Here is a 12,499-nt window from a genome sequence, read left to right as displayed (position 1 = left end):
TTACGTTTTTTCCACTTTCACTTTCCTGATATCTCTCCCCCCCCCCCCCCCCCCTTTGTTTAGGGCCTAGAAAATGGGTATGCAGCTGCTACTCCTGGTTAATTGTGATGTTTCATCTTCCATTTGGTTACTTCGGTCCATATCAACTGTAGTGGTTGTCCCATGCATTGCTGATATATAAAGTTTACTGCATTTTTGTTATGTCATCCAGCCAGGTGATCTTTTAATTGAACAGTTTTTAAAATAGAAAATATTTGTAATAATAAGTGGAAGATTCACTTCTGTGCTGGCACCCGAACAAGGGGGCAAAATGGGAGTTTTGATCCCCTGTGTAATAATGGTTGCACAATCATTAAACTTTTCTTGTGGTTTCTGTTTTCTGTTGCTGATTATGACCAAGCTTGCTCACATCTTGTCAGCATGTCATGGACAGCTTTATAACCTAATTGCCAGAAATTATTCCAGAATTTTGCAATGTTTTTTGATTATGATGTATTTCAGCATGTTGGCAATTCTTTCTCATTTTTTGCCTTCCCTTTTTCTGGCTCCTGGGATTGCTTTTTGAGCTGTTTGAGAGAACAAGAATTGTTCTTTTCAAACTGATATTCTACAAAGACTACATGCAGACTCAGAGAGCTGAAATAACTTATTGTGAGTCCTTGTTGACGATGTGAAAACCAAAACTGGATTGATGGTGGTAATACATATTTATTATGTTCTTAACCATGCCATTAAAACTGAAGGCTGAGGAGAGAAAATGTACTTTCCTAACTTTAGCTGTCTGCAGCGTGGAGGTTGTGTATCCTTGCTTAATAGCTAGTGAAAGGAGATGACCAGTTCAGACATAGATCATGACACCGGATCTTTATAAAAAGGTGAATTTAATCCCATGAAAAGTATGAATAGCAAATATAAAATGAATATTATTTGCATATGTAGTTTCTGCATATCTTGTTAGATCCATGATTTAAAAAAAAAAAAAGCTATAGGTTGAAAGCGTAGCATTTCTTTTAAAGATCATTGTCTTTGACAATAAGTCATGGTGTCGTTTTGCCTTGGTCACTGTATTCTATGGTGAAATGCGAGGACGCACTATTTTCCTTTTTCTGTGTAGTATCTGAAGGTTATCTCATTTTGCCTGTATATGCTTGTCCAGCACAGCCATATTCCACAAAACTGTTGGGTGGATGGGGAGAAGTATATGCACGTACACCAGACCTCCTTTTGAATAAGAAACACTTACTTTTAGAATACATCACTGCAATTCAGTGCTAGAGTTAAATAAAATCACTCTGGTCTGCTGTTCCTAAAATGGAGAAAAATCTTCAGACCCATGGAGACAGCATAATGCTTCTAATGTGGTTTTTTTTAATTAAAAATCACTGTTCAGATGCCGCAGTGACAAATGTGTAAAGTCCAGCCAGCTTCTGAAATGCTTACATAGGTGTAAAATGAGAGTGGAAAAGTAAAAACAGTATAAACAGGAAAAACGGTTTTTAGAATTACCTTTCAATCCGTAACATTGTGCTGAATTTAGACTTCATGTCTGTTATTGGTATTTGAAGTTACTCAAGAGGAGTTCCTCGCTATGTACCCTAAGCATTTCTCATAGCATGTCCATCTAAGTAGCAATGTTTGTAACTCTTTTTATACAAATTTTTCACTTTGCTTTGGTTAGGTCAATTTTATTTTCTTAGATTTTCATTTGTATATTACCTTCGGATTTTTGCTCTGCTCTCTGTTACTGAAACATCTTATATGCTTTTTTTTTTTGAAGTTGGGCATCAGGCAGCAAATACCTAGCGTGCTGCTTAGCCCTCTGTTAACACTTCCCAGTGAGAGTAAGAGGTACTTTCTCAAGGGTAAGGTTTTGCTGGATTTTTAGTTGAACTGAGTTCAACTATTTTGTAAAACATTATACTTTGCCTTGTCTTCTGCTTATTTATACTTTGTGGTTGTCTTCATCGTCTTTAACCAACACAGGCATTTTGGAAAGATTTTTTTTTTTTCATGTAGTTGATACCCAATTCATCAGTTGTTACAAAGACAAAGGCTGAGGTCTTACACTGATAGCGTGACAGCACCACAGCTCAGACTTGATGTGCTCATGGAGGAGGCAGCTTATTAGACTTCTCTAGAGTATTTTGCATCATGTCATGCAAAAACATCAACTAAAATTCAAGATTTTGGACAACTGCTCTTTTGAGCAGCATGAGCAGCATGTAGCACACAGATGTGTCTGAGAGTCCGTATTTGTCAGAATAAACAAGCACACACTGGAGTGGGTAATAAAAAGTTATCTGGCCAGGTGGGTTTTTTTGAACGTATTGATTACGACTTTCTTTTACAGCATAAAGATTTTTCTAAGGACTGAATTCATATAACATCTTTAAAATACTATGGATGACAATAGAGAGGTACTAATATGACAATACTGAATAATGAGCATTAATGGACATGGAATCACTTTTGTTTATTAATTGCTAAGGATTATTTGATTTTAAATGTATATGATGTTGCTTCCTGTTAAGTGCAGTGTAGTTGAAGAAACCAGGCTAAATATGTGCACATTGCGTCGTCTTGTGGGAAGTGAGCAGACCATTAAAGAGAGAAGGACTTGGGGGTACTGGTGGATAAAAAGCTGGACATGAACCGACAATCATAGAAGAATCATAGAATCATTAAGGTTGGAAAAGACCTCTAAGATCATCTAGTCCAGTCATCAACCCAACACCTCCATGCCTACTGAATCACATCCCGAAATGTGTGCTCGCGGCACAGAAAGCCAACCGTATCCTGGGCTGCATCAAAAGAAGCGTGGCCAGCAGGTCGAGGGAGGTGGTTCTGCCCCTCTACTCTGGTGAGACCTCACCTGGAGTACTGCGTCCAGCTCTGGAGCCCTCAGTACAGGAAAGACATGGACCTGTTGGAGCAGGTCCAGAGTTGGGCCACAAAAACGATCAGAGGGCTGGAGCACCTCTCCTATGAGGACAGGCTGAGAGGGTTGGGGTTGTTCAGCCTGGAGAAGAGAAGGCTCCTGGGAGACCTTATTGCAGCCTTTCAATACTTAAATGGGGCTTACAAGAAAGATGGGGACAAACTTTTTAGCAGGGCCTCTAGCAATAGGACAAAGGGTAATGGTTTTAAACTAAGAGAGGGTGGATTTAGACTAGATATAAGGAAGAAATTTTTTACAGTGAGGGTGGTGGAACACTGGCACAGGTTGCCCAGAGAGCTGGTAGATGCCCCATCTCTGGAAACATTCAAGGTCAGGTTGGACAGGGCTCTGAGCAACCTGATCTGGTTGAAGACGTCCCTGCTCATTGCAGGGGTGTTGGACTAGGTGACCTTTAAAGGTCCTTTCCAGCCCAAACCATTCTGTGATTCTACAATTAAAGCTGCTGGTATGTCATGGAAACTCTTTGAATGTTTTTGTTAGAACATTTGTGACTGGAACTAACTGAGTGTCCTGAGCTTTGCCAGTAAAATAGGTGTTTTTCGATGGGAAATGAAGTTACTATTTTAACAAGAGAGAAGAACGTGGTTATGCTGTTTATGGTTACACATTTGTATCAGATCGTCTTTCAGGACTAATACAGTGAAGTTTCTGTAAATGGTTTTGGTAACGCAGAGCTTTTTATCTTTTATTTTTGCAGCTTCAGAAATTGCTCACTATGGATCCAATAAAGAGAATTACCTCAGAACAGGCTATGCAGGATCCCTATTTCTTAGAAGATCCTCTTCCCACATCAGAGTAAGTGGTCAGTTTATTAACCTATCAGTACATCCAGAGATGCTTTAGAAATGTGTGCTTTCTCTCTGCTATAAATATGTTTGTGAATATTGAGCTAAATATTTACTGTCTAACAACCAAAGAAAGCTATAACCACTAAAATGCCATTTGTGGTTTTTAAAATTAAGTCGCATTCTTATTAATCTCTTGTTTTATGGAACTTTGATCCTATTAGTCGCAGCACTAATCTTGTTATTCACTGACAGGTTGATTATGCATGCTACAGATCTTTGTAGACAACTGCTAAGTGCCTGCAGGTCCACTTCCCTGCTCCAGAATGCCAGATGACACTCTCTAATTAGTTTACATTTTTCTGTCTTAGCCTTTGTTGTAAATTCTGTGGGTGGGGGAAGTCAACTCTGTGTCTCTGTGCTGTCATCCTTAACAACTTAAATCCGTTTTCTGTAGCCACTCCTCTTTTTTGTTTGCGCAGGGAGATTTACAAAAGGAAGAAAATTTAGGGACAGTGAATGATTTCATTAAAAATTAAGGCCCCCTCCCAAAACACTAGCCAGAGAGCATGATTGTACACCTTTTTAGGAAAGCTGTTAGTACATCCTGTGTATGATTCTCTACCATTATCTAGGGAAGAACTTATAAAATATGGTATGTGTATTTATAAGCAATTAATTAAAAATTATTTCAGTGAAACTTACTGCATTACTTATAACAGCTCCTGACCTGTCTCTCTGATTTAATGTTGTCATTTGAATGATTTGCTTTTACAGAAACCGCTTTTAGGACAGTGTTTGGCTTTTTTCTCAACTTTAGGTTGGCATTTTAATGTGAATGCACAATGAGTAATGCTAACAGGTGTACAGAGACTTTATTATAAATACATTCTGCTGATTAAGGGCAGGTAAATATTAGCTTGCACTAGCAGTAGCAAATTCATGTGGACCATGAGACATGAATTGGCAGATGAAATTTCTAGTTATTTTTAAACATCGTTCCAGGTGGCTTTATTAATAGTCAGTGGAGTTTCCAGGAGTATTTTTAGTTAGTCCTGAGATTGTGAATTACACGATAGCTGGATTAAGATAGCTCTTTGTGCCCTTGCAGATATCTAACAGGTGGTGTGCCTTTCCAGCCACCAGTCTGGTCACCAGTTACCAGAAACTGTGAAAACTATTAGGAGTTTAAATGAGCGTATGAGAGGCAACTGAAGATTAAAAATAAATGTGAATAGGTTTACTAAGTTTAGAATATGATGAAAGTAAGACAGGGAAAACTCCATTAGTTACAGGTATTAGGCTGTGGCTCAGGCAACTTGAAAATAGCATGGATGAAGTATGAATCTTACAGGTCTAACCCTTCTGTTCTAATGCAGTGATAAATAGACTTTTTTGGGGGGCAGTGTTTTTGCAGGTTGTCAAATCCCTTACCCAAAACGAGAATTTTTAACAGAAGAAGAACCAGATGATAAAGGAGACAAAGTAAGTACTGGAAGAACAGTATCATCATGCTTCACTGGCTTTCACACTATTTCCTGTTTTCATGTTATTTCACGTACTGCTTTTGAGTTGAAATTTTTCTTTGTGTTTAAACAATTGAGAAGAACCAGCAGCAGCAGCAGGGCAATAACCATACTAATGGAACTGGTCATCCAGGAAACCAAGACAACAGTCACACGCAGGGACCCCCACTGAAAAAAGTGCGAGTTGTTCCTCCTACCACTACCTCAGGTGGACTTATTATGACCTCAGACTATCAGGTATTTGTTTTATTCATCTATTGTGTATTTGGTTCTCATGTTTGCAACAGTGTTTCTTTAAGCTAAAAAAGTAATTCTGTAAATGTCATTGTATTAACTGGTATATAGTGTTTTTGCATCTTTCAGATGTTTTTTGAAATGCATTAGTTGACAGTTTGCCTGTAAATTGATATGCTGGTGCTTTTTAAGTTAGCAGTTCTAAGGAAATTAGGATCAAATATTATTACAGTTATTAATTTATGACCTTCATATTAGGGAATGCTGATTGTGAACCAAAAGCCTGTTGTGCTGCACTCTGTATGACCTAAAAATACCATTCCTTATTTGCACGAGCCTGCAATGGTAGGAGGCAAAGGATATTGCAATTAACAAGCTGTGAAATAAGAATCTGAACAAGAGTTTTAATTGGGCAAATGGATGGGAAAGCAGTATTTTGGATGACAAACAGAAAGACTTGACATGATGTTGTCATAATCTGTGTTTGAAGACCAACAGAGATTCTGGGTTGAGTAAGCCTAGTATTACAGATCTGAAGAGACACGTGAGGTGGTGGCAATCAATGAGTGAGGAAGAGGAGGAGGAGTGTAGGAAAAAAGCTTGAGGAAAATTTGAAAACTGTGTTCTAGCCTTCCTGCATTTGAAGTTGTGATCAAACGTTAGGAAATCAGAAGAGTCTGGAGCAGAAGAATATCTCAGAGTCATCCCAGGGACTGATACCTGAATTTGTGGGTTTGGATGAGGTTACTCCTGGAGACGGAGGAGAAGAGAGTTAAGGACAGAACCTTTAGTTAATGCAAGCTAAGAAATTACAAAAGAGGGAGCAAGGAAGACTTTTCAAATTACATGCATAGGAGAGGTTAGGTGGCATATTTTGGAATCCTAGGGAATAGAAGATTCCAAAAGGAAGCATGCTGGTGGAAATGTTAGCCTGCAGGAACTATTACATACTTGTTCACATGGAATGCATAATACAGAAGGCCAATTGGAAGAGAGTCTTGGATGGAATCAAAAGATAGGAAAGTCAGAAATTACTGGCAATGTTTTCAGTTTTTTAAAGATTAATATCTAAATCTGAAACCCTAATATTTGAAACTCACTTAGCTATGGTTATATTCTGTAGCAGAACTTGGGGAGAGTTAAAGAACAGCGTCAGTAAAACTGCTGCTGTCAACATGCTTTTCACGGTTTGATCCTGTTTCTCCGTAAACACCAATAGGTTTTGAAATCTTGCATTTCAGAGTTTGTTCTTGAGACTACCAGATGTCCTCAAAGGCTGCCTGGGGGCATTACCCTCATCCTTGTATAAACCTGTATATTTCCAGCATTGGCCAAAACTTGAAAGTACTAAAAAATGTAAAATAAGGTCATTTTCAGGAGCTTTATTGTGAGACCCTTCATATAGTCCCCAAGTGCCTTTGCTCAGCTTATCCCAGGACATCAATAGCATATCGGTTTTCAAGTCATTCCCCTTGAACGATGTAAATTTTTAGAGCTGTTTGAAACAGTGGTCAGCCTTAACTACAGAGCTGCAGCGTGGGGTGCCTCGTATAAACGAAGTATAAACATCATCTTTCTTTTAATTGGATTATGCATTACCCAGCACTCTCTTACAGGAGCTTCCTCCTTTCAATTTGGCAAGCTGCAGTCGATTGCTGTTTTGGCCTTTTAGCTGGCTCTTTCTACCACTTCTGTTCTGTGTGTGTATTTTTAAGAAGGCAAATGCAGCTGTAACTCGCTTAATCTTCCCCTCATGTGGAGTCACATACCTAAGGAGACTGATGCAGAGGTTGCATGTACCGTGTTAGGGAGCCCCATTTACATGCCCTATTTACATGCCCTTCACCTCATTTTGCTGCTGCAACTTGGCATTTTGAACAAACTTCAGCTTCCACTTCTGTGAGCAAGAGCTGAGGTTTGCTAGTTGAGAAGTCAGAAGACTCAAATTGCCTCGGCAGGAGTTGATGTTGGTTTGTTTTCAGCTCATGCTCATCAAAACTTTTGTACTCTCACATATCCATCCCAGGCTTGTAGCTGGGGGCAGCCCTTGTCAATAAACATAATTTCAGAATACTTTTGCCTTGAGATAGTGATAACTGCTACTTTGCTATCTCAGGAGCTCTTATTGGTAACTTGACTGCTCCTGACTAATCTTTTAGCTGTCTCTCTAGGAGGCAAAACACCTGGTTTTCAAAAAAAAAAACCAAACCATCTTCCCCCCCAGTCTTGCAAGAAGGCAGTAGGTAGATTTGTTCTGATTAAGGTATCTGGAAAACATGGTAATCAAAGGGAGGAGACCTGAACTTGCTGGCACTAGAACAAAAGCAGTTAAAAGCTGCCTGTTGGTGGTTTCAGGTCTCCCTGAAAATTCCTCACATTTTTTGCTTCTGATCCTGCAACCTGGGGAGACTGCAAACAAATATTACAATACAGCCCTCTGTTTTAATCAAACACCTGTTCCTTTGTTCTTCATTTAATTTGCTCAAATTCCCCATATAAAGCATGTGAAGAAGGATTGCCATCTCCTGGGCAAGGCACACTAAGACAGTTTCTCCATCCACTCAGAAGTCAAATTACACTCTGCAGAGCAAGTTGACCTTGTATCCTTTTCTGCCATGCATAAAAATAGTAGACACATGGCACACAGACTTCCTTGCCTTCTCGTCTAAATCTGCAATGTGACACTTGCAAAGGCAATGTGACTAAACAGGCTGGAGCAATTCCACTACTCTGAGCTTTTGCTTGTGATAGCCCTCTGGGTGCTTAACGGTGTTTAGAAAGGTTTGTATATTTACATTTGTTCTTAAACATGTGCTGGGTGTCATGAAAGAATCTGATGATTTTTAATTGCCTCCATCTTAAAATAAGATCTGCTTTAGAAGTCAGGATGCAGAAAGTGTTTACAACTGACGTGAATGGTCAGTTTTTAAACGGTTAAACTTGTGATAGTTTCCTACATACAGGAGCCACGCTTGGGCAAAAAGAATATTCAGGGGTTTTTGCTCTCTGAAGTACATCCTATATTTGTTACATGGAGAAGGGTGACCCAGAACTGTGACACTTGTGTTGGCGAGTGACTTAGTCCATCTCTCAAGAGTGAAGGCAAATGTCACACAAGTTCAGTCACTGTGTTAACGGTGCAGTTCAGCAGTGCTGGCTTGTTCCCACTGGCATTACGTGCCGGTCCAGCCATTTCTTCCCCTTTACACTATACACCCCTAGAGAATTAGCCCAGTCCTGTGAGCATACGGTAACAAGTAGAGTTTGCCTTTTCATTTCTGCCACCATCTCAGCATCCTGATTATAGCTTCCGTTCTAAATGCTGAATGGCAGGAAAAATGGAGTTGTTATTTTATGTTGCGACTTTAAAACAGCTTTACAGATTTTGTATTTTACTTTTTCAGGATGTTGGCTCACCATAGTTTTGTGTATTCAGGTGTCAGTAGCAATACCCTAGTCCTGGAACATTCACCCTAAGAGAAGTTTCCAGACCTTTACTAGACACAGCTTTTTCTAAAAATCCTAATACATTTTGCAATATCAAGAGTTCAGAAGTTACACAGCAGTTTATAAACACTGCAAAACTTGTCTGTGTGTAAACCTTAACATAAATGTAAAACAGCACAGTAATGTACTGAAATTATGTTAATTTAATGAAATGTTAAATGCTACTAAGTGGTCATATGCTTAGATTGAAAATCTCAGATGCAGTCCTTTTCTCCTTTATAACGCATGATGTGTAAATAACTGACTTTTAGGTTAAAATTGAAGTAGGCAGTTGCTGTTTTGTTCAGAGCTTCTTGCAATGATGAACGCTCCACTCAATAAATAATTGTAGAAATGGTGGTTGAAAGGGGCCTCTGGAGACCATCTAGCCCATTCTCCCACTTGAAGCAGGACTGTTGCTAATGCTAAATCAGGTCAGCCATGGCTTTATTTAGCTGAGGCTTAAAAAACTCCATAGATGGAGACTTCACAGCCTCTCTGGGCAAGTTCTTCTAGCACTGTACTGGTCTCTTAGTGATTTCCCTCCCCCCCCACCCCCGCAACGTACAACCTGAACCTCGCAAGCCACAATCTGTGGCCATTTCCCCCTGAAATACCTGGTTCCACTGAGAAGCGTGCGGCTGTTGTCTTTAACTCTCTTTCAAGTATTGGTAAGGCTGCTGCTAGATGACGCCTTAGCCTAAATAATCACAGTGCTCTCAGCCTTTACTCCTAGGTCACACAAAAGGGTGGCAAGCTTATCCTTTGTATAGGAAAATCTCCGGAATAATGCAGAGCGGCTTATCAGCAGTAAGACCTCCACCCCAACATACCTTCTCGGTAGGGGAAGGGAGCAAGTGGAGAAGACCCCTGCTGTGAGCGGTGGTAGCCTCGTGGAACGTGCAGGTGTACTGTAGCCATCTGGAGGGTTGGCTGGAGGTTTGACTATGATGGGTGTAGAGTCACAGGAGGTAATTAGGATGGATAACAGAAGGGTGGCAACTGTCACTTTCTAATCTGGTACTCCTGATGTTCATACCTGCACCTGCGGTAATCAGAGTAAGTGAAAAGAAGCCTGGCGGTGCAGCTGCTTTGAGACTGTGTGTGTTCAGTACCCCTTGAAGAAATAAATCGGTAGATGAAATTGTCTCGCAGTGTACCTGCTACAAAGGATTGCATTTCCTCTGCTTTTACCCCTCTGCAGCGTTCCAACCCCCATGCTGCCTACCCCAACCCCGGACCAAGCACATCACAGCCACAGAGCAGCATGGGATATTCAACTACCTCCCAGCAGCCGCCACAGTACTCGCATCAGACACATCGGTACTGAGCTGCATCCCAATAACGTCAATGCACTGTTGCTAATGCTGCAGGACCGGCCGCACAGCTGCCTGCCTGGAACCCGGCTTGGGCCACGAGAATGTACTGTACAACCACACCTCCAACCTGTCCGATCGCCACGATCCACCCCCTTCCACAGAGCGGAGTAGTGGCTCCCAAATTGTACCTGGTTTTGGGGTTAGACTTGGAAAGAAAGTGCTAGCACAGTTTGTGTTGTGGATATGCTACTTCCATAGTTTACTTGACATGGTTCAGACTGACCGATGCATTTTTTTCAGTGACAGTCTGTAGCAGTTGAAGCTGTGAAATGTGCTAGGGGCAAGCATTTTTGTTGTCGTATGTGGTGAATTCTCTTGATGTAACAACTTTATCTGACCAATAGTACACAACATCTTTGAACTGGTACTTGAAGCATACAGTATATGTTACCATGGCAAAAAAGCAAACTAACCGTGACTCTGAGACAATTTTGATAGACGTTTATTTTTAGTGACTTTTGTGGGTTGGTTCATTTTCCACCTAGATCAATGTTTTATGACAGACACGATTGCGACGATGAGATTTTTTTTAAGAACATGAAAATGTTTGCATTTTTTTCCAGCAATTACAAATGTCCCAAAGATTAATTTCCAACATAAGTTTTTGGTTTTGTTTTTAAATCTATGACTTGACTGGTATTAAAGCTGCTATTTGATAGTAAAATAAGTATGTTGTCATTGATATAAACATGTTTGGTTCAGCAAACAAACTAAAATGATTGTCATAGACAGTGTTTTATTTTTTTTCCTGTTGGTGTTAATGATTTGTGAGCATGCTTTGGGATTAAAAAAGCATGAATGATATTTCCTAAAAAGGTGCGGCATCCATTCAGATATTTCGTCATGATTTTTGAGAACCAGCTTGGTGTAGTGGATTTTAAATTTTGTTCAGTTAATTATTTTTTTAAATGTTCGCACGTTGTTTAGGGGTGCCATTCCTACAGCAGAGGATCAAGGTGTTAGGAGAGCCTTAGAATTTATGAGGAGAAACTTACATACAATGTACTGTATCAAACTATTTTACATGAATGACGCAAGTATTCTGAATAAAAAAGAAATCAAACATTGTTAAAACAAGGTGTTATGTAATAAATTTATTTTTCATAAATCTGCATATGACCTTTGCCTGTATTCCTTTTTATCAGCGACAACACCCCGCTCCCCCATCATACATCTATATCGGATTGTGTCCTGAGAAACAGTATCTGACAGGAATTTTTCTTGCAAGTGGGCAGGCTTCCATTAACTGCCGAGAAGGATTTTTTTTTTTTTTTAAATAGCAGAAAAAAATACAATGCCTTCGTCAAATGTCATTACCCCTGTTGCGCACATGTAGCTGATCAGCTGGAGATACACTGAACGTAGGTTTATTACTAGCTGCGTTTCATAGATCAGACAGCTCCTTTTCATCTACAAAATCTAGAGACGTTCCTGTCTGAGTATTCGTCTAAGGTTTCCGTGACTCGTTCTTATCTTGGTATCTAATACCACACCATGATTTTATGACATAAATGTATGCAATATATGCAGGATTTTTTTCTGCAAGCGCTTCATGTAGTGTGACTATCAACTAGTGTGATCCATTCAAATGCACTGAGCCGCTGACAGGGGGCAAAAGAAAAAACAAATTGGTAGCCAGCCTGAAATGCAAACCATGTTTGAGGTGAAGATAAAATTACCTGAGTGGAGTAGAGGTTTAACTATTCAGGAGACTTAAAACTAAAGAAAAACAAATCTGAGTGCAAAATTTATGCCGCTTTAGTAATACTGTGTGATACCCTCTTCATTTTGACATAAGTGGTGTCAAAATCTGGCTTTCCTCAGTTTCTGGAACACAAATAAATATATAGCTGGGAGTGCCTTAAACTTCTTATTGGTTTGTTTTACAAGTGAAAGCCTTTTTTCGTCCTTTCCTTAATTTATACATAGGCTTTGAACTTGCCTGTTTAGTATCTCCAGACTCTTCCCAGGTACTGAAATGGTGACAAGAGTAACTTTCCTTTGGCTAAAGTACTATGGGCCTAGATTTTTTGCTCTCTTATTGATGCATATTCATATTGATGCATAATAGTTAATATTATTCATATTAATGCAAACCTTATTTGATACCAGTATATGGTGATGTCTCCA

General features: G+C 39.7%; 1 protein-coding gene across 12 annotated transcripts in view; it reads left to right on the top strand.

Moving 5' to 3' along the window:
- The window catches only part of CDK8 (cyclin dependent kinase 8), an 86,453-nt gene extending 74,977 nt beyond the window's left edge, over nucleotides 1–11,476 (top strand). For 9 of the 12 annotated variants that reach the window (XM_075490867.1, XM_075490864.1, XM_075490870.1 and 6 more), the window contains 4 exons: nucleotides 3,657–3,754; nucleotides 5,151–5,229; nucleotides 5,349–5,507; nucleotides 10,195–11,476. In XM_075490867.1, coding sequence (XP_075346982.1) covers nucleotides 3,657–3,754; nucleotides 5,151–5,229; nucleotides 5,349–5,507; nucleotides 10,195–10,320 — 462 coding nt within the window. In that variant the 3' untranslated portion in view covers nucleotides 10,321–11,476. The remainder of the gene's footprint in view (nucleotides 1–3,656; nucleotides 3,755–5,150; nucleotides 5,230–5,348; nucleotides 5,508–10,194) is intronic. The other 3 variants (XM_075490865.1, XR_012773805.1, XR_012773804.1) reach the window with 3 other exon arrangements.
- Nucleotides 11,477–12,499: the final 1,023 nt, after the last annotated feature.

The sequence above is a fragment of the Mycteria americana genome, chromosome 1, assembly GCF_035582795.1.
Source record: "Mycteria americana isolate JAX WOST 10 ecotype Jacksonville Zoo and Gardens chromosome 1, USCA_MyAme_1.0, whole genome shotgun sequence".
In the NCBI taxonomy this organism is placed as follows: domain Eukaryota; kingdom Metazoa; phylum Chordata; class Aves; order Ciconiiformes; family Ciconiidae; genus Mycteria; species Mycteria americana.
Note: the sequence above shows the minus strand (reverse complement) of the source record. Positions and strands in the feature narration are given on the sequence as shown.